Consider the following 22,568-nt stretch of genomic DNA (forward strand, 5'->3'; position numbering starts at 1 on the left):
TTCCTCCCGCACTCCAAAGACCTACAGGTTTGTAGGTTATTTGACTTGGTAAATGTACAAAGTGTCCCTAGTGGGTGTAGGGTAGTGTTAATGTGCGGGGATCGCTGGTCGGCGCAGACCCGATGGGCCGAAGGGCCTGTTTCCGCGCTGTATCTCTAAACTAAACTAAAGACAATACATGATTACAATCGTGCCATTTACAGTGTATAGATAGATACATGATAAGGGAATAACGTTCAATAGAGATTTAAGAGTGTGGAGCGATTGTACCATGTGCTTGGGGAGCTGCTTCTGAGGCTAGCGGGCAAACAGTCGTCAGGGCTGGGCGCCATCTTGGAATTTGTTGAATACTAAACACTGCAGAGGGTTGGTTGAATTATAAAATGTATTCACTGTGAATACTGTAAATATCTATTTAGGTTTGATTTAAAGAAATGATTTTTGCAACTCGCAACTGGGAAAGACGGGTTACCATGGCAACAAAATATTCACACCAGCAATGCAAACAAAGACCTTGTTTGTTATGGTGGGTTCAGTTTAAAATATTGACAGACCATTGGATTCTGTCACTGCGCTAGTATGTGGCGTCTAATTTTAAACGAGGGAGTTTATAAGCAAAATAAATGCATGTTGAAATGGCTTCATTGTAAAATTGAAAAGAGACACCGAATTCATTCACAAAGTTAATGTTAATGCAACTAAAACTACAACCTCATGTCGCAGAATCTTTCACTAATAACATCACAGAAAGTAGCCATTCACTTCATGAGTTCATACCATCTCCTGGGTCAGGATACAGGTACAGGATACTGAGTTGGATGATCAGCCATGATCATATTGAATGGCGGTGCAGGCTCGAAGGGCCGAATGGCCTACTCCTGCACCTATTTTCTGTGTCTCTATGTCAGCAATCACATTAGGGCGACACCATGGTGCAGCGGTAGAGTTGCCGCCTCACAGTGCCAGAGACCCAGGTTCGATCCTGACAACGGGTGCTGTCTGCACAGAGTTTGTACATTTTCCCCGTGACCTGCGTGGGTTTCCTCCTGGTTCCCCCCACATGCCAAAGACGTGCAGGCTTGTGGAGGGCCTATTTCTGTGCTGTATCTCTCAATTAAACTAAACTAATCCCATCCCCTCTCCATTTTATTCTCTCTCACAACCCCACCAGTTTGATTATTTTTGCCTTTAATCTACATTACAATTTACAGTACCCGATTAGCCTACAATCCATGGGGTATGGAAGGAAACTGGAGGAAACCCATGTGGTCACACAAGGAGCTTGCAACCTCCACACAGACAGCACCTGATCAAGTCCAGATCCCCGGAGGCATGAGGCAGCAGTACTACCTGTCCACTGGTTCTCCCCAACTCTGGGCAAGAGACTCTGTGCGTCTACCCGATCTATTCCTCTCACGATTTTATGCACCTCTATAAGATCACCCCTCATCCTCCTGCGCTCCAAGGAATAGAGTCCTTGCCTGGTCGACCTCTCCCGATAGCTCAGATCCAGGCAACATCCTCGTAAACCTTCTCTGCACCCATTCCAGCTTGACAACATCAAAGTAGGATTACGTTTTTCTGAAGCAATTATAAAATGCTTAATATCACATTTGATTGAGTTAGACATGATAAAATAGAGAATCACCCTTCAGAATTCAGATAAACTTTGATTATTATCCCAGCTAATTGCAATAATATTGATTGAATTGATTGAAAGACGCAACACAAGAACAGGCCCTTCAGCCCACGGAGTCCACGCCGGCCATCGATCATCCATCCACTCTAGGCCTAAGTTTATCCCACTTTCTCATCCACATTCCCTCCGCACTCTGGGGCCCATTAACCCACAAACCCGCACGCCTTTGGGATGTGGGAGGAAACCGGAGCACCCGGAGGAAACCCACGCGGTCACCGGGAAAACGTGCAAACTCCACACACAGACAGCACATGAGGTCAGGATCGAACCAGGGACTCTGGCGCTGTGAGGCAGCAGCACTACCAGCTGTTCCGTTATGTAAAAGCCATGTCCTCGATAGCTCAAAGTTTTTGTAATGTGAATATGTTCAGTGAATCCATTATTTAAATTTATTCCCCTCAATAAAGCAATAGAGGATTCCATTAAATGTGTTTTCAGAAGGAAGTACTTGACAATAATCCAGACAGGTTTTGATCGTTATATAGGCGTAAAAAAAAGAAAGTATATTTTTCTGAGGTTACAAATCTTTATTTGTGTTTGGGGTGTAGGCTTTTTCTCCTTAAATAGTTTAATTTTGAAACTTGAATGAAAAAGCTCGATTAAAGTAGCAAATGTGTGACACAAAGATAATGAACAGAATTCACTGAAAATTAGCACCATCATTCTAGTTGTGCAGTGGCTAAAATCTTTCAGCTCTGAATCAGATTTTGTTAAGTTATGTTGTCTCTCCAGAAATGGAAGATAGACACAGAATGCTGGAGTAACTCAGCGGGCGGGACAGGCAGCATCTCTGGGGAGAAGGAATGGGCTACGTTTCAGGTCGAGACCCTTCTTCACTGAGAGTCTGGGGAGAAGGAGACACAGAGATATGGAAGGGTGGGGTGTGAAAACAAGAGATCAAAGGGGACAAAGTTCGCGGAAAATGTAGAGTAGATCATTGTTAGCTGGGAGAAGTTGACAACGAGGCATACAGAGATAAAATATAATCAGGAGGACAGTGAAACTTGGATGGGGGAGGGATGGAGGGAGATGGGGAAAGCAAGGGTTATTTGAAGTTAGGGAACATCAATTCACCCAAGCGAAATATGAGGTACTGTTCCTCCAATTTGCGCTGGGCCTCTCTCTCGGACAGTGGAGGAGGCCCAGGACAGAAAGGTCAGTGTGGGAACGGGAGGGGGAGTTAAAGTGTTTAGCAACCGGGAGATCGCGTAGGTCTAGGGGGACTGAGCGGAGGTGTTCAGCGAATGTGAAACTTTCCCACTTACAATTAAACTTACACTGCAAAAACAGCTCAAAAACATCGTTTAATATTTAGGTTTAATGTAAACCTGTCAACTGTACAGAACTCTTTTGTACACATCATTAAAGCAAATATATAGAAGATACATTTCTATTGACGTTGGCAATTTAGCACCAGGATTGTCGAAGAACAAAAAACATAATTAAACATTTCGTCCGCTCTTGAATATGCCACGATCATAAACTTTACTCTGCACCTTAAAATATTTACACATTTAAAATGGGAGCAAAATACTTCATTAATAAATTAAGCTCTTTAGCAATATGTACATTATTTTTTTTAATATAAATGCTTAAATTGCCAGGGTATCTAATGTATAAGATCAGTTAACCAGAAAAATACTGTTGATAATACTGTTAACCCAAAACTGTATAAACTGCTTATAGAAATTTTGTAAAAAAATCTAGAAATATGATTAAAAGTAGTTTTGATCTATAAATGTCATTGAATAGGAGAATATTGTGTAGGAGAGAATCAAAATGATTTCAAATAAAATACTGAAAATATCACTGCAAGCCAACACTATCTTGCTTGTAAATATGTAGTGAAATTGCGTCTTAGTACAGAGTAAGTTTGTCCTTTCTCGCTTCTGTATATTGTTTGCTTGAGCACATTTTTTTTACAGCGAAGGGTGTGTTCATCGGCAAGTCCGATTCATGAAATTATCCCCCAAGTGGTTTGTTACAAATTTAACATCTTACATTAATAAGCATTTCCATTCCATTAGTTCTTAACAAGGGTATCTGATTTTTGGTTTGTTTAGTTTAGAGATACAGCGCGGAAACAGGCCCTTCGGCCCACCGGGTCCGCGCCGACCAGCGATCCCCGCACATTAACTCTTATCCTACACACACCAGGGACAATTTACAATGACACCAAGCCAATTAATCTACAAGCCTCTACGTCTTTGTGGGAGGAGACCGAAGATCTCGGAGAAAACCCCACGCGGGTCACGGGGAGAACGTACAAACTCCGCACAGATAGCACCCGTGGTCGGGATGGAACCCTGTGCTGCAAGCGCTGTAAGGCAGCAACTCTACCGCTGCGCCACCGTGCCGTCCTGGAGGATGGAGGCAGATGGAGGAGGCAAGGCAGTTAGGAGTTTGATTAGCATCCAACCAACTCCATTTTACTGAGGTCACTGGTTAATGTTCATGAGCGGATGGGGAGGTAAAATGAAATCTCACCTTGCCCAAAAAATAACCAAGGATCACCTTTTCCACGACAGTAATGTACATGGACGTCCTGTATCTATGGTTGTTCCATATTTACCCGTGTTTGGATATGTTCTCTTGATACTCCTTATGTGCAATGTGCAAAATGGCATTTTGCTTCAAACTGATTTCTAATGAGCCAGGGCGCACAAGCAGTTTCTAATCGCTAATGTAAAATAAACCAGCCAACTCTGCCTGCCCGTCGACTCCAACTTTCACGTTGCATTGTGTTTGGACCTGAGGTGACCAAAATGAAAAACTGCAGGGACTGGGAAAGTGTTGGAGGAGAGAGCCGAAGATGCAAATAAAAAACAGGCCTTAGTAACCTTGGATCACAACGCAGACACATAATTGCCTAAGCACGTTGTTCAAGAAGGAACTGCAGATGCTGGAAAATCAAAGGTAGACAAAAATGCTGGAGAAACTCAGTGGGTGCGGCAGCATCTATGGAGCGAAGGAAATAGGCAACGTTTCAGGCCCAAAGACTGAAGAAGGGTCTCGGCCCGAAACGTTGGCTATTTCCTTCGCTTGATTGCCTAAGCACGATGACTTACCTGTGGTACACAATCTTATCTGAGCCTAAGTGACATGAATCAGTACCATTTTGACTGCTGCAGTAACTTATCTGCCGAGCAGGTCTGGGATTTTAAATGTAAACACATTGATGAGCAATGCACATATTATGTTCTCACAAAATAAACGTAAAAATATGGAGGACAAACCGTGCCCAAGTACTGGATCGGAAAAATTCCCTTCTTAACATAACTGTTTATAAGTTTCTGAGGTGATTAGTTGGTGTTCAAGTAGAGGTTGATTAAATCTATTGACCCTTTCTTGCATGTCTTGTCCTTGATATGAAACTGGATGGAGGTTGATAGCGGAAAGTTACCTGATAAGTTATGTGACAGTTCAAAACATTACCCTGCTTAACTTCTGAACTGGCCTATATATTTAGTTTAGAGATAGCGCGCGGAAACAGGCCCTTCGGCCCGGGTAGTCCGCACCGACCAGCGAACACTATCCTACACACACACACACACACACACAAGGGACAATTTACACTTATACCAAGCCAATTAACGTACAAACCTGGAGTGTGGGAGGAAACCGGAGATCCCGGAGAAAACCCACGCAGGTGACAGGGAGAACGTACAAACTCCGCACGGATAAGCACCAGGAGTCAGGATGGAACCCGGGTCACTGGCGCTGTGAGGCAGCAACTCTACCGCTGCGCCACCGTGCCGCATAATACTTCTTGTAGATGTGAAGGTGGGTTCTGTGGACGATACTCATGACAAGTAGCTTGTTCAGATTGTGAAGAAGCATTTTTGATATACTCCAAGGAGATATCATTTTTCACAGATATATGTATAGTTCTTGAAGTGAGAGGTGGCTGGGAGATGCATAGATGGAAACTTGGGGGGGAATCTAGCAGAACCCGTTCCTGGTCACCCCTGAAGAGTGGGAACCGGGATAGAGTGGACGTGGAGAGGATGTTTCCACCAGTGGAGAGTCTAGGACTAGAGGGCATAGCCTCAAAATTAAAGGACGTTCCTTTAAGAAGGAGATGAGGAGGAATTTCTTTAGTCAGAGGGTGGTGAATCTGTGGAATTCTTTGCCACAGAAGGCTGTGGAGGCCGAGTCAATGGACATTTTTAAGGCGAAGATAGATAAGATTCTTGATTAGTATGTGTGTGGATGTAATTATGTGAAGCACTTTGGGGTCAATGCAAGTTGACTAAAAATGTGCTATATAAATAAAATAAAGACATTATTATTATTATTATTATTATAGTATGGGTGTCAGGGATTTATGGGGAGAGGGTAGGAGAATGGGGTTAGATGGGAGGGATAGATCAGCCATGATTGAATGGCAGAGCAGATGTGATGGGCCGAATGACCTAATTCTGCTCCTAGAAGTAATGTACTTCTGAACGTACGAACCGGAGAGGGGTGGTGGAGGGAGTCGGAGACGGCAGCGGATGCTGGACAAGGGATAGTAGGAAGAACGGACGTGCAGCTGAAGTTGAGCCTGTATAAATGGCGCCAAAACCTGGCGACTCTTGCATGCACACTCAGTGGGCTGTTTCTTTGCATTGTGTGCTGACTGGGTATTGTACTTATGTACGATATTGGCCATAATCTCACTGATCTGCATGCAAAGAAAGAGAATCTAACTGCATGTCGGTACACTTGATAATAGAGAAATCATTGACCATTGGGTGGTGATATCAGTTGCATTGGAGATTTGAGGCACCATTTTATGTTGAACGGGAATACTGCAAATCCCACCTGACTTTCATCTCCATCTCAGATAGTGGAAAATCAGGAATAAATGGGCAATTTCTGTGTTGTTTGTTGTTTAGAGATCCAGCATGGAAACAGGCCCTGCGGCCCACCGAATCCACGCCGAACAGCAATCCCCCCCACCCCACACATTAACACTATCCTGCACTAGGGACGATTTTTGACATTTATCGCACCGAGCCAATTAACCTACAAACCTGTACGTCTTTGGAGTGAGGGAGGAAACCGAAGTTCCCGGAGAAAACCCACGCAGGTCACGGGGAGAACGTACAAACTCCGTACAGACAGCACCCGTGGTCAGGATCGAACCCGGGGCTCTGGCGCTGCGATCGCCCTAACCACTGTCTCTGAAGCCAAAGATTGTCCCTGCTGATTGATGACAGCTTTGAGAGGTAAAATGGCCTAAAAGGTACATAAGCCTAACACAAATCCAATAACACTGCTCACTGACAGAAGGAACTTAAAGAGCCGACTGAATAGTAAGAACTGAGCGACCTTCAATAGAGAGGCCAACCACAAACAAACTCCCAGCTACGTTTGATACGAGAAGACACTTTTGCACCAATTGAATGTGATTTAAGGTAGATAAATAACTGTGCACTGTCGATTACTGGCCTTATAGTTAACAGCAGCATGGTTTCGATTCGGAAATAATCAATGTAAACTCACAAAAAAGTGAAAATTTACAAAACTATACCCTGGCATTAAGCAGAACTTTTGTATTATATAAACTACTGTATCCATAGACCGATGAAGTAAGTTATATAAATAGAAGGGTTATCGTACCAAGCTCCAGCGGCTACGGTGCCAGGCATCATCTGTGGGACACGCTCGCGTGTGGCACTGTTCGCGGTCGGGCGGCTTGTCCAGAATTTCACAGTTCTGATCGTTTAGCCTCCGTCCGTTTGGTAGCTGGCAAATAACGAGCCTTGTTCTCACTCCCCCTCCGCACTCTCGGTTACACTGGAAATGTGACGCCAACAACAGGCTCGTTAGCGGGGTTGGGGGTGGGGGGGGGCTGGGGGGAAGTGATAACGTCTTGTACTCGGTAGAATTTAGAAGATTGAGGGAGGCTTCTTATAGAAACTTACAAAATTCTTACGGGGTTGGACAGGCTAGATGCAGGAAGATTGCTCTCGATGTTGGGGAAGTCCAGAACAAGGGGTCACAGTTTAAGGATAAGGGGGAAATCTTTTAGGACCGAGATGAGAAAAACATTTTTCACACAGAGAGTGGTGAATCTCTGGAACTCTCTGCTACAGAAGGTAGTTGAGGCCAGTTCATTGGCTATATTTAAGAGGGAGTTAGATGTGGCCCTTGTGGCTAAAGGGATCAGGGGGTATGGAGAGAAGGCAGGTACAGGATACTGAGTTGGATGATCAGCCATGATCATATTGAATGGCGGTGCAGGCTCGATTGGCCAAATGGCCTACTCCTGCACCTATTTTCTATGTTTCTATGACTTTGCAACAAAGGTAGACAAAAGTGCTGGAGAAACTCAGCGGGTGAGGCAGCATCTATGGAGCGAAGGAACAGGTGACGTTTCGGGTCGAGACCCTTCTTCAGACCGATGTGGGGGGGTGGGGGGGGCGGGAAGAAGAAAGGAAGAGGCGGAGACAGTGGGCTGTGGGAAAGCTGGGACGGGGAGGGGAAGGAGGGAACACAAATCAGAGGGAAATTGAAAGTTGAACAAACTTGCAGAAACTCCCCTTTAGAAACCCCCCCACAAAAAAAATAAATACCTTTCGATAATAACAAATTGAAAAGTGACTTCAATGTTCGCGGGCGGCGTAAAACCGGTGTACGCAAACTGTGAATAGAATATTTTCAGACATTGTCCGTGGAAACTTAATTCTGTTTTACGGACTTGAGAGAAGAATGTGGCAGGCAACAGTAGTCGATCGGAGAAATCTGATCCTACCGTTAGGGGGAGGCCGGAGGTGAAGAAACAGGTGGTCCAGAAGGGAAAGATGCAGATAAGAAGGAATATTGCCAAGGTGATGAGAAAGACACCGGGAAGACGTAGGAGATCCCATTGTTCCACTGGGATCGCCAGGAAGTGTGGTAATAAAAACAGTACAGAGATGACCAATGTCCGGTCGATCTTTATGGTAATCCAGCTGATCTTGCTATTGAGGGAGTGCAGCGCAGGTTTACAAGGTTAATTCCCGGGATGGCGGGGCTGTCATATGCTGAGAGAATGGAGCGGCTGGGCTTGTACACTCTGGAGTTTAGAAGGATGAGAGGAGATCTCATTGAAACATATAAGGGTTTGGACACGCTAGAGGCAGGAAACTTGTTCCCGATGTTGGGGGAGTCCAGGACCAGGGGCCACAGTTTAAGAATAAGGGGTAAGCCATTGAGAACGGAGACGAGGAAACACTTTTTCTCACAGAGAGTGGTGAGTGTGGAATTTATTGCCTCAGAGGGCAGTAGAGGCCGGTTCTCAGGATACTTTCAAGAGAGAGCTAGATAGGGCTCTTAAAGATAGCGGAGTCAGGGGATATGGGGAGAAGGCAGGAACGGGGTACTGATTGGGATTGATCAGCCGTGATCACATTGAATGGCGGTGCTGACTCGAAGGGCCGAATGGCCTACTCCTGCACCTATCGTCTATTGTCAATTAAATGGTAATTGGCAAGATACGGGAATATGACAAGGTGAGATGGGAAAGATTTAACAGGGATCTGAGGGACAACTTTTTTCTCACCGAGATTGCTGGCCATAGGGAATGAGCTGCCAGAGGAGGTAGTTGAGGTAGGCATTATAAGTAGCATTGAAAAGATACTTCGACAGGTACTCGTATACGAAAGGTTTAGAAGGAAGATAGATACAAAATGCTGGTGTAACTCAGCAGGTCGGGCAGCAATAGGTGATGTTTCGGGTTGAGAGTCTAAAGAAGCGTCTTGACCCGAAACATCACTTATTCCTTTCCTCCAGAGATGCAGCCTGACCTGCTGAGTTACTCCAGCATTTTGTGTCCATCTACGGTGTAAACCAGCATCTGCAGTTCCCTCCTACACAAAGGTTTAGAGGGATACATGGGAACGCGGGCAAGTGTAGATGGGGCACGTTGGTCTGTGTGGAGAAGGTGGTCCTGTTTCCGTGCTGTATCAGTCTCGAGCATTGGGATTATCACCACACATTTTATATAGCCGATTTATTAATAGCAAAGTGCTGGATTACAAATCATTCTAACAAATCCAGGTAAGATCACAAATTTTTTTTTGCAATGAATGATAATAGCTAGGAAGCCTGTTCAGGACTTGTGGAGTTTAAAAAAATCTACATGGTCAGCAGATAATTCATTTTAGATGAATGCAGGATTTGCCATACGTCTTCTAACCAAGGAAGAAAGGGCGAGCGGCGAGCGGCGAGCGGCGAGGATGACGGTGAAACGTACCTCTCCCCAGTTGCCGTAGATCCACTGCGGGCAAGGTCCAGACTCGCACGACCTCATCTCCATAGGCTTGGCCTGCTCCGCGCAATTGTTGGCGTCGTACCCATCCTCATCCTGGCAGACGACCACCCGCCGCTGGAACCCACCCGCGCACGTACTCGAACACTGCGGACACACGCAAGGCCAGAAGCTGAGCCACAATTAAAAGGCAGGTCCGCTCCTTGCCCAAGTCACAACGGTAATTAGAGTCAGAGACTCAGAGTGATACAGCGTGGAAGCAGGCCCACTCGACCCAATTCGCCCACACCGGCCAACATGCTTTCACTGTACCTCTGTACCTCAGAAGGCAGTGGAGGCCAATTCTCTGGATGCTTTCAAGAGAGAGTTAGATAGGGCTCTTAAAGCTAGCAGAGTCAGGGGATATGGGGAGAAGGCAGGAACGGGGTACTGATTGTGGATGATCAGTCATGATCACATTGAATGGCGGTGCTGGTTCGAAGGGCTGAATGGTCTACTCCTGCAGCTATTGTCTATTGTAATCAACAGACGAGGAAACACTTTTTCACACAGAGAGTTGTGAGTCTGTGGAATTCTCTGCCTCAGAGGGCTGTGGAGGCCGGTTCTCTGGATTACTTTCAAGAGAGAGTTAGATAGAGCTCTTAAAGCTAGCGGAGTCAGGGGATATGGGGAGAAGGCAGGAACGGGGTAGTCAAAGGGCCTGTTTCACACTGTATCACTCTGTGACTCTGTAAGCAACATCGGCGGTTGCTGGTGTCTGTGAGGAAGGGCTACGTACCGCTCCCCAGGGGCCGGTCCTCCACTGACTGCCGTGGAGCTGGGTGTAGTCGGGGTCCCCGTGTGTGGGCAGCATCTTGGGCCGGGGGAAGAGGTAGCCGTTGTGTCGCTGGCTGCACGATGGCATGGAGCACTCCTGCTCGATCCTGGGCTGGTCGTCCGGGTCACACTCACTCTCGCCAATCACCTGGCTCTTGTAGTTCATGCAGATCACCTGGCGGGTCGCCTTGCCTTGGCCACACGTCACTGAACACTGCATGGGGTAAAACAAGAGGACAAGAATGCATGACACCACTTGGTTTCACAAGCTCACAAGTTATAGGTGTAGAATTAGGCCATTCGGCCCATCGAGTCGACTCCGCCATTCAATCATGGCTGATCTCTGCCTCCCAATCCCATTTTCCTGCCTTCTCCCCATAACCTTTGACACCCATTCTAATCAAGAATTTGTCTGTCTCTACCTTTAAAATATCCACTGACCGGACCTCTACAGCCCTCTGTGGCAATGAGTTCCACAGATTAACTACCCTCTGACTAAAGAAGTTCCTCCTCACCTCCTTTCTAAAAGAGCGCCCTTTAATTCTGAGGCTATGACCTCTGGTCCTAGACTCTCCCACCAGTGAAAACATCCATTCCACATCCACTGTATCTATGCCTTTCACTATTCTGTAAGTTTCAATAAGGTCCCCCTTCAACCTTCTAAACTCCAGTGAGTAGAGGCCCAGTACTGTCAAAAGCTCATCATATGCTAACCCACTCATTCCTGGAATAATTCTTGTAAAACGTCTTTACCCGTGTGAAGAAGGCAACAGCACTTGGAGCCAAGTGTTCTGCTTTGTCCCCAACCTGTCTTTGATTGAGCGTGTGTTTTCATGAGCTGTGAAGAGCGTTTGACATGGTATCTACGATATTTTTCCAAATGTAATGCCTACCACCCCGCACTGTGATATTCTGTGCAGAGTAGACATTGAGATTTGTATCATCTACTCCCTGAGCCGTCATTGTTACAGGCACGGAATGTTTATTGTGGGAAGAAAATATCTTTTAATTAAATCTGGGTTTTGGTAAAATCATATACTGCGCTGAAAAATGGAACAGGTAGAATGTGGAAAATGAAATTGCAACTCATCTCACTACGATGGAACAGCGGTAGATTTACTGCCTTACAGCACTTGCAGCGCCAGAGACCCGGGTTCGATCCTGACTACGGGTGCTGTCTGTACAGTTCTCCCCGTGACCTGCGTGGGCTTTCTCCGAGATCTTCGGTTTCCTCCCACACTCCAAAGACGTACAGGATTGTAGGTTAATTGGATTGGTATTAGTGTAAATTGGTGTGTGTGTGTGTGTGTGTGTGTGTTAGTGTGTGTTAGTGTTAATGTGCGGGGATTGCTGGCCAGTGCAGACTCGGCGGGCCGAAGGGCCTGTTTCCGTGCTGTCTATCTAAACTCAAAATAAACTAAAATTTGTAGGAAGGGACTGCAGATGCTGGTTTACCCCGAAGATGGACACAAAATGCTGGCGTAACCCAGCGGGACAGGCAGCATCTCTGGAGAGAAGGAATGGGTGACGTTTCGGGTCCTTCTTCAGACCTAAAATTTAAACTGGGTTTTTGAATTGGAATTTGGTTGAGCAGCTGCGGGAACGTTCAGGAGGAATTTTCTAACCTGTGTCCACTCACGGGGTTTCCAGCGACCACAAGGGTTAACAAGACATTCCTCTCGGGATGGGGGCTTGGGGAGATGCAAGCAAGCGGACTCATCCGCCACCGCTCCATGAAGATCTCGACAACTAACGTAACGTTCCTTCGTTCCCTTACCACAGGTGGCCGAACACTGTTGAATGGGAAGGATCATTAATGTTAATGGCAATGACTATTAATATTAATAAGAAAAGTTATTGATATTTGGTTGTCAATTGACATTCACTCCAACTTTAAACAAAGCTACTTTTTAGAATGGCAAGTTAACGTTAATTTATAACGAGAATAAATAAACAGTATTGATATTAATTCACTATCAATATCATAAATTAGTTATTATGTGTTCATGTGCCACTTTATTTAATAAATGTGTTATTTAACGTTAATAGTAAAATCAAATAAATGTACAGGAGTCCACGATCCAAATCTCCACTTCGTCGTGTAGGCCATCTGATTCGGTATTCTTTCCTCTGGATGTGCATCGGGGCAAGGAGTTATTTCACAGTCCTACAACATAAAAACATGCGGCTGAAGGTAAAAGGATGCCTTTTCCATCTTTCCATTAAAACCAATTATCTTTCAAAAAGTTTCATTTTCATTCAAGAGAAATGTACTGTATGTATTCAAGAGAGAGTTAGATTTAGCTCTTGGGGCTGATGGAATCAAGGGATATGGGGAGAAAGCAGGAACGGGGTACTGATTTTGGATTATCAGCCATGATCATATTGAATGGCAGTGGTGGCTCGAAGGGCCGAATGGTCTACTCCTGTACCTATTTTCTATCATTCTATGTTTCTATTCCTAAAGGGCCTGTCCCACTTAAGCAATATTTTAGGCGACTGCCGGCGACTGTCATAGGCGACTGGACCCTACCCCCCACGACAATGTCCACGACAAGCTACCGCCTAGTCGACGTCAAGACACTGAGACGATGCAAAGAGTTTTTGCATTGGGTTTGTTTTGCATGTGATTTCTATTCTGAATAAAGTTAACTTTTGAAAAAATAAAATCTCAACGGGTCAGGCAGCATCTGCGGATGATGCCGATTGGCAGCGTTTTGGGTTGGGACAATTCTTTCAGGGCCTGTCCCACTTAGGCGATTTTTCAGCGGACTGCCGGTGAGTGTCAAGCTCGTGGCACTTGCTGAAAAACCAGGAACTGGAACAGTGACTGTCAAGAGTGACACACGCACACACATATCGCACACACATATCGCAAAGGCGGGGGGCAGGGAAAGCGGGGGAGCTGAAATTCACACGGTGTAAATGCATGTTAATACAGACACACACCGCGATGAACAGGAAGGTTAAGACGGCTAGCACAGTGTATAGCTGTGAAGTTTAGCGGACATTTAACATTATCGGTCGGTTTTCCTTGGTTCTGAAAACTCGTGCTTACGTTTTATCCCCCCAATGAGCCAATGAAAATGCCCAGTCAGCAAAGGAGATTAACTAAAACTACCTACGGCTACTTCAACTACCTACAACTACATGGCAACCCCACTACCACTGCACTTACGACGCCAAAAGTATCGATTTTCTCCATGGCGACCAATTTTCTCCATGGCAACATGTTGAATAATTTGCAGCGACCATATTGAGGCCGCGACTAGTTCCCAGAATGCGTGAACTCCTCGTGTCCATGAAGGAGACTCACCAGAGACCACCAGCGAACATGTGGCGACCATGTGGCGATCATGAGACAAGCGCAGTGTCTCCTGCACTCACCTAAAAGGTCGCCTAAGACAGGCCCCCTAGAGTTTAAGCTGAAACGTCACCTATCCATGTCCTCCACAGATATCCCTCCCCCACCTTTGTCCTTGTACTAGTTTCACTGTCGTCCTGTTCAGTTCCACAGCCCCCATAACCCGTTGTCACCTACCCCACAGCCAACAATGGACCATTGTGGGCTCCACCTTTCCTTGATCATCGCTTCTTTTTGCGTATCTTTCATTTATTTGTTCAATTTTCCATCTATATTTCTCATTTCCATTTTACCCGACTCTTAGTCTGAAGAAGGGCCTCGACCCGAAACATCACCTATTCCTTTTCTCCAGAGATGCTGCCTGGCCCGCTGAGTTCAGGGGCAGAATTAGGCCATTCGGCCCATCGAGTCTACTCTGCCATTCAATCATGGCTGATCTATCTCTCCCTCCTAACTCCATTCTCCTGCCTTCTCCTCGTAACCCCTGACACCTGTACCAATCAAGAATCTATCTATCTCATCCTTAGAAATATCCGTTGACTTGGCCTGCACCGTAAATGGCTCGATTGTAATCATGTATAGTCTTTCTGCTGGACTGGATAGCACGCAACAAAAGCTTTTCACTGTACCTCGGTACACGTAACAATAAACTAAACTGAAACTGAAACATAACCCCCCCGAGTTATTCCAGCGTCTTGTGCCTATCCTCCAGAGACGCTGCCTGATTGCTTTGACATTCTGGTGATGGTGCGGACTTGCCTGGGTATCTCTGGGTCTGGTAGCAGCGTTGCATTCATTGTCATTGACCACTGTGCCGTACGACCCAGCAATGCATCGAACAGCCCGCATCTGATAGCCATTCCCGCACGTGGCTGTGCACTGTAATCAGAACACATTTACAATCAGAGTCAAAGAGCCATGCAGCATGGAAACAGGCCCTTCGGCCCAACCCGGCCATGTCCACCAAGGTGCCCCATCTTGGCTAATCCCATTTTTTCCCGCATTTGGCCCACATCCCCCCAAACCTTTCCCATCCTCAGTAGGATAGTTCCATGCACTTGGGTGGCATGGCGGTACAGCGGGAAACCTGCTGCCTTACAGCGCCAAAGACCCGGGTTCGATCCCGACTACGGGTGCAGTCTGTACGGTGCTGGTACGTTCTCCCCGTGACCTGCGTGGGTTTTCCCCGAGATCCTCGCTTTCCTCCCACACTCCAAAGACGTACAGGTTGGTAGGTTAATTGGCTTGGTGTAAGTGTCAATTGCCCCCAGTGTGTGTGTGAGGTAGTGTTAGTGCGCAGGGATGGCTGGACGGTGCGGACTTGGTGGGCCGAAGGGCCTGTTTCCGCGCTGTCTCTCTAACTCAAGTAAACAAAACTAAACTTGCTAATCGAGGATGAGGGGTATGGTGCTGTAAGGCAGCAATTCTAGCAATTTTGGAGATACAGGATGGAAACAGGCCCTTCGGCCCAGCGAGTCCATGCCGACCATCGATCACCCGTTCATACTAGTTCTATGTTGTCCCACTTCCTCACCCCACTTCCGACACACATGGGGCCAATTAAACTGCAAATCCCCCCGTCTTTGGGATGTGGGATGAAACCGGAGCACCCGGAGAAAACCCATGCGGTCACGGGGAGAACGTACAAACTTGGTGCAGACAGCGCCCGTAGTCAGGATCGAACCAGAGTCTCTGGCGCTGTGAGGCAGCAACTCTACCGCTGCGCCCCTCCTGATGATGTAATCTGTTTTCAGTTCTCAGTGCAATCACATTTGACTAAAATAATGCGTCTTATAAATATTATATTCCGCTGCCCCAGCTCTTCAGCTATGCTTATTTTTAGTCTAGTTTAGAGACACAGCGCGGAAACAAGCCCATTCGGTCCACCAGCGATCTCCGCACACTAACACTGTCCTACACGCACTAGGAACAATTTACATTTATACCAAGCCAATTAACCTGCAAACCTGTACATCTTTGGAGTGTGGGAGGAAACCGAAGATACTGGAGGAAACCCACGCAGGTCACGGGGAGAGCGTGCAAACTCCGTACAGGCAGCACCCGTCGTCGGGATCGAACCCGGGTCTCTGGTGCCTGTAAGGCAGCAACTCTACCGCTGCGCCACCGTGCCACTTATCTTTAAGTCAGTACTGGAGCACCACTATGCTTCCCCTTACAGACAAACAAACATACAACAGAAAGCACCCAGTGAATGAATAAAAATGATCATCATCAAAGAACTAATACGTTATTGTCACGTCTGACCAGTCGCAGCGAAATTCTTCCCAAGGTATGCAAAGAGTGACCACATAAAGGGCGCCGACTGTACATGAAGCATGGAAGTTAAATGAAAGATGAAAGTGTACCTGTCCCCATGGCCCCACTTGCCACGCTGCACACTCCTGCTGTTGACAAGGCTGTGCTGACTCGGGCTTGGTCGCAGAGTTACAAAACCCATTATCCAGCTGCTCCTCTCCAACTTGGCACCAAACCTGACGATGCTTGAATCCCTTCCCGCACGTCACCAAGCACTGCAATGGACACCAGTTGAAATGAGCACAAACGTGAAATTCTTTTACATTAGTAGTGTTAAGCAGTTTGTGATATTTTCTCTCGTTTACTTCAGATCAGTTTAGTTTATTGCCGCGTGTACCGAGGTACAGTCAAAACTTTTGTTTGGTTTAGTTTAGAGATACAGCGCGGAAACAGGCCCTTCGGCCCACCGAGTCCACGCCGGCCAGCGATCTCCGTACACTAACACTATCCCACACACACTAAGAGCAATTTACACTTATACCAAGCCAATTAATCTACAAACCTGTACGTCTTTGGAGTGTGGGAGGAAACCGAAGATCGTGGGAAAAAAACCCCACGTAGTCAAGGGGAGAACGTGCAAACTCCGTACAGACAAGCACCCATAGTCGGGATTGAACTCGGGTCTCTAGCGCTGTAATGCCCCTGTCCCACTTAGGAAACCTGAACGGAAACCTCTGGAGACTTTGCGCCCCACCCAAGGTTTCCATGCGGTTCCCGGAAGTTCCCGGAGGTTTTTGTCAGTCTCCCTACCTGCTTCCACTACCTGCAACCTCCGGCAACCACCTGCAACCTCCGGTTGTTCCTTCTTTAACATTGGAGGGAGGAGGACCAAGCGTAGGCAGATGGGACTAGTGTAGCTGGGACATTGTTGGCCGATGTGGGCCAGTTGGGCCGAAGGGCCTGTTTCCACACTGTATCACTCTGTGACTCTCAAAAGGTCTTTGCTTTTCCAAATAATACTTCCAAGGAGAAATAAAAAATGTGACCAACCTCGGACCATTCTCCGGTTTTCCAGACGGGACACGTGTACTCTTTGCATCGTTGGACGATCATCTTCTCCTGTTGACTGCACGTGCCGTCTCCAAGGACCGTGCCCATGGCGTTGACGCAAACGGCACCCCGTCTCCTCGTGCCGCTGCCGCAACTCTTAGAACACTTTGTGTGCGCAGAAACAAAAGGTTCAATTAACTTGAGGAAACCACAGGATGTAGGACCAGAGGGGGAGGAATCACGAGAGGAATAGATCGGGTAGACGCACAGAGTCTCTTGCCCAGAGTAGGGGAATAGAGGACCAGAGGATATACTGTAGGTTTAAGGTGGGGGGGTGGGGGGGGGGGGGGGGGGACCCGTGGGTGGCGGGTGTATGGAATGAGCTACCAGAGGAGGTTGTTGAGGCGGGAACTATCGCAAGGGAAACATTCCATAGGAACCTGAGGGTCCCACAATGCAAATGCCTCTCAATAAGCAGCACTTGAAACCTGCATGAACCTATTGCATTGTGAGAGTTTTCACACAAGGGGTGGTGGGAGCAAAGGAGGACAAAGCTCGGTAACTTTGTCCGCGCCCTTTAGGTAGCGACTATTTGCATACCTTGGCTACGCAAAACAAAGAATCTCACTGTGACTCATCACATGTGACAATACAGTATTCATTCGCTCATTCAGTCTGGGTGTACGGAACGAGCTGCCGGAGGAGGTAGTCGACCTCCGCAATGTTTTTATTTAATTTAATTTTTTTATTTTTTTGAATTTTATTAGAAGTAAGTACAATAATGTGGTACCTTGTAGATACCTAATATATATTGACATATTACATTTTATGTACAACTTTTTTTTTTTTTTTTTAGCAGTAAAAGAAAAGAAAAAGAATAGTAGAGAAATAAAGAAGTGTGTGATATCGAAAAGTGAGAAAAAGGAGAAAAGAGAGAAACTAGAGAGAGAAAAAAAATAGAAAACAGGAGATTGAAGGAGAGATAGCTATTTATTATTCTTGACCATCCTTCACCTGATCCTGAAATTGTTAATTTCTATGGTTATGTTGCTTGTAAGAAGTCGATAAATGGAGGCCAAATCATTAAGAATTGGTCTGCTTTGTCTGTTAGGAGGAGTCTCATTTCTCCAAGATGTGAGGTTTCCGACATGTTTGAAATCCACATTTTAACCGTTGGTGTGGATGTATTTTTCCAAAATTTAAGTATAAGTTTTTAAGACTTCCGCAATGTTTAAGAAACATTTAGACAGGTGCATGGATCGGACAGGTTTAGAGGGATTTGGGCCAAACGCGGGCAGGTGGGACTAGTGTGACTCGTCTAACAAAACATTAAATGCCATTGATTCTTGTGCCAGGATTACTTGACTTGTTAGTGTAGAAGAAGTCTCCATAGAGGAGGAATCCCAGGGGATCACTGACCTCAGACCATGATGAGTATTGCCACCCTCCTGCGTTGCAGTCTCCACGACAGGCCTCCTTGTTATCCGGTTTCACTTGGTAGCTGCAGTACCTCTCATCGATCTTTTCTGTCTTCCCTTCCGGCCGACTATATTTTGCGCAGTAGATGTCCAAGGTTCTGTAGCCCGGCCCACACTGGGCTGTACATTCACTTTTCCTGGCAATGTGCCATCTGTACCAGAGCAATAAGCAGAGTTTATTAATCACCTTGCAGCTTCAGGATACAGGATACTGAGTTGGATGATCAGCCATGATCATATTGAATGGCGGTGCAGGCTCGAAGGGCCGAATGGCCTACTCCTGCACCTATTTTCTATGTTTCTATGTTTCACCATTTGTGAAACTTATGACTGCAAGAGTAAAATAAATAACATGCTGGGAGAGTATCTTGTGTAGGAAGGAACTGCAGATGCTGGTCTAAACTGAAGACAGACACAAAATGCTGGGGTAACTCAGCTGGACAGGTAGCATCTCTGTAGAGAAGTTCATGAAATCGCAAGATCATAAGTGACAAGAGCAGAATTAAGCCATTTGGCCCATCAAGTCTACTCCGCCATTCAATCATGACTGATCCATATCTCCCTCCTATCCCCATTCTCCTGCCTTCTCTGTATACACTAATAATCCTGTCCCACGGTACGAGTTCATTCCAAGAGCTCTCCCGAATTAAAAAAAAATCAAACTCGTGGTAAGCACGGAGAATGAACGTAGCGGGTACATCGGAGCTCGGGGACGTCTCTTAGCGGCTTGTAACGCTAACGGCAGGTACTCGGGAAGACTCGCTAATGGCAGGTAAGCACGGAAAGACTCGTGAAGATTTTTCAACGTTGAAAAATGTCCGCGAGAGCCCCGAGTACCGACGAGTGGCAATCACCGTAAATCTCCGAGTTCGAATCAGGGCAAACTCGGGGGAGCTCTTGGAATGAACTCGTATCGTGGGACAGGGCTTTAAAGAAGGAATGGGTGACCTTTTGAACTTTGAAGAAGGGTCTCGACCCAAAAGTCACCCATTCCTTCTCTCCAGCATTTTATGCCTATCTTTGGTATCGTTCCTTGCTCATTGTTTTTGTACATTTGCAGCCGTTAAAAACAATTGATTGCGATATTTATTTGCCACAATTGTGCAGTTCTGGTCGCCATTCTATAGTTTATTTGGTTTAGAGATACAGCATGGAAACAGACCCTTGGGCCAACTAAGTCCATGCTGACCAGCGATCAGCCATTCACACTAGTTCAATGTTATCCCACTAGCAATTGCATTACAGTTCCTTGTTTCTACTTAATAATAATAACGCTGGTTTTAATACATGCCAAGGTAAAACTTGCATAGTTAACAAACAAATAATTATTTATGCATGTTTTAATATTTGCTTATTAAAACTAGCATAATCTTAGCCAAATAATTAATTGTGTAAATTTTAATTTTTACCTATTACTAGTAAAACTTGCATTATTAAGAGCCAAATAATTAATTGGCAAATTTTAAAATTTACCTATTAAAACTTGCATAATCAATAGCCAAATAATTAATTGTACAAATTTTTATATTAGCTTATAACTTGCATACTTAAGAGTCAAATAATTATTTGGGCAAATTTTTATATTGGCTTATTAAAACTTGCATGATTAATAGGCAAAAAATTAATAAAGCGGATTTTAAATGGAAATATAATAACACTAGTAATAACATTTGACTGTTTTGTACCGTATTTCGCACTCTGTGTTGCATGATTCGGTAACTGGAGCGGGGCGAGGCATTTGATCACATCTCTGATCAGAGACAACAAGGCGATCGCTCTCTCTGGTACAAATCGGTCTCCTCTTCCTTTCACCTGTTTAAAAGGAAGACAAACGGTGATAGCCAACAGCGATAGCTTGTGCAGAAAGATCTTGTCGCCGCGATTTCGGGCTGGTCACGGGGAGAGGAGACCGCGATCGAAGGCGACGGATGCCGGGGGTGAGGAGGTGCTGTTCCGCCATCACAGGCAGTGTCCTTACCTTGACAAAGCCTGTTGCAATCCTGCCAAGGGCCAAACTGGTCCCAATAAAAGCGCTGAGCCTTGTCTTCAATGGGAATGTTGAACGAATATCGCACATCGGGATTGTACAGGTTGCCCACAGACAAAACCTTGTGTGTAAAAGTGCAACATTAAAGAAAACAAATCACCTTTTTGTGGAAGGACCTCTACAACACAAAGCAAAATTAGGCCGGGAATTAGGCCTTGCTCGTGATCTTACCTGAACGATCAGCTCCTCTCCAATCCGATCCGTACAGTTGATCCTTTCCACTCCATTGTCTGACCCACTGTACTCTATCATCGCTCCTCTCACCTTGATTTCCCTTTTAAACATGCTGACCACAAAGTCTCCATTCAAGAGAAATTCTCCTCGACTGTTCGCCAAAGCTGAGGAAAGACAATTTGAAGAACACGTCACTGAATAACTACAAAATACACAAAAAATATCAGGTTTTCCTTCTAACTTTTAGGACGTTTTAACGTAAATCCTTTTTGTAGATTTTAATTTTCCAATGTGCACGACAGCTCTACCCAAAACAGCAAGAAACATTCTTTGATCAGACTTTATCTTGCACAAAACGTTATTCCGTTTATCCTGTATCTGTACACTGTGGATGGCTCGATTGCAATCATTTATTGTCTTTCCGCTGACTGGTTAGCATGCAACAAAGGTTTTTCACTGTACCTCGGTACACGTGACAATAAACTAAACTCAAACTGCAGGGAGTTGTGGGTGCAGCTCAGACCTTCACACAAACCAGCCTCTTATCCAACCAGTTAGATATAACTCTTGGGGCTAACGAATCAAGGGATACGACTAGTATAGCTGGGACATGTTGGCCGGTGTAGGCAAGTTGGGCCGAAGGGCCTGTTTCCACACTATATCACTCTATGACTCTATGAGTCTAAGAGCAAATAGAATATTGTCCACTATTCCTGAGTTATATACTTTACCTTATCAGAAATAAGGAACATAGGGTTAACCAAGTCACAAACTCAGAAGTTCACAAGTTATAGGAGTAGAATTAGGCCATTCGGCCCATCGAGTCCACTCCGCCATGGCTGATCTCTGCCTTCTAATCCCATTTACCTGCCTTCTCCCCATAACCCTTGGCACCCGTTCTAATCAAGAATTTGTCTATCACTGCCTTCAAAATATCCACCGACTTGGCCTCCACAGCCCTCTGTGGCAATGAGTTCCACAGAAGGGTTTCGGCCTGAAACGTTGCCTATTTCCTTCGCTCCATAGATGCTGCTGCACCCGCTGAGTTTCTCCAGCATTTTTGTGTACCACAGATTAACTACCCTCTGACTAAAGAAGTTCCTCCTCACCTCCTTTCTAAAAGAGCCCCCTTTAATTCTGAGGCTGTGACCACTGGTCCTAGACTCTCCCACCAGTGGAAACATCCTTTCCACATCACACTTTGTCTACGATAGTCCTGCAGGATTTGAAAGCCTTTTGCCAGAATGACTTGAAAGAAGCAGGAATTGACGGCACAACTTCTCACTTATGTGATTATTTACTCAGTTTCCTGCATTTGAGAAAGTTTCCTTGTCTTTTCACTCCCGTATTAATTCCTTTTCTTTCATCCAGTCCGAACCCAAAGTGGAACAACTGCCTTTTTGTATTTTTTTCTTAAAAAGCCATCGGATGATGTACAAAATAGA

The 22,568-nt window shown here is 45.7% G+C and overlaps 1 protein-coding gene across 4 annotated transcripts in view; it reads right to left on the reverse strand.

The window, feature by feature from the left end:
• Positions 1 to 22,568, reverse strand: part of adamts9 (ADAM metallopeptidase with thrombospondin type 1 motif 9) — a 177,026-nt gene that overhangs the window by 64,906 nt on the left and 89,552 nt on the right. For all 4 annotated transcript variants that reach the window (XR_004414604.1, XM_033036660.1, XM_033036659.1 and 1 more), the window contains exons 17-28: positions 21,121 to 21,287; positions 20,881 to 21,010; positions 20,588 to 20,714; positions 18,844 to 19,054; positions 17,425 to 17,589; positions 16,485 to 16,649; positions 14,878 to 14,997; positions 12,823 to 12,921; positions 12,380 to 12,547; positions 10,717 to 10,968; positions 9,924 to 10,085; positions 7,307 to 7,483 (exon numbers count right to left, since the gene is read on the reverse strand). Coding sequence is in view for 3 of the 4 variants with exons in the window: in XM_033036660.1 (XP_032892551.1) it covers positions 7,307 to 7,483; positions 9,924 to 10,085; positions 10,717 to 10,968; positions 12,380 to 12,547; positions 12,823 to 12,921; positions 14,878 to 14,997; positions 16,485 to 16,649; positions 17,425 to 17,589; positions 18,844 to 19,054; positions 20,588 to 20,714; positions 20,881 to 21,010; positions 21,121 to 21,287 (1,943 nt within the window). In the remaining variant the exon portion in view is untranslated. The remainder of the gene's footprint in view (positions 1 to 7,306; positions 7,484 to 9,923; positions 10,086 to 10,716; positions 10,969 to 12,379; positions 12,548 to 12,822; positions 12,922 to 14,877; positions 14,998 to 16,484; positions 16,650 to 17,424; positions 17,590 to 18,843; positions 19,055 to 20,587; positions 20,715 to 20,880; positions 21,011 to 21,120; positions 21,288 to 22,568) is intronic.

This window comes from Amblyraja radiata, chromosome 18 (assembly GCF_010909765.2).
Source record: "Amblyraja radiata isolate CabotCenter1 chromosome 18, sAmbRad1.1.pri, whole genome shotgun sequence".
Classification (NCBI taxonomy): Eukaryota; Metazoa; Chordata; class Chondrichthyes; order Rajiformes; family Rajidae; genus Amblyraja; species Amblyraja radiata.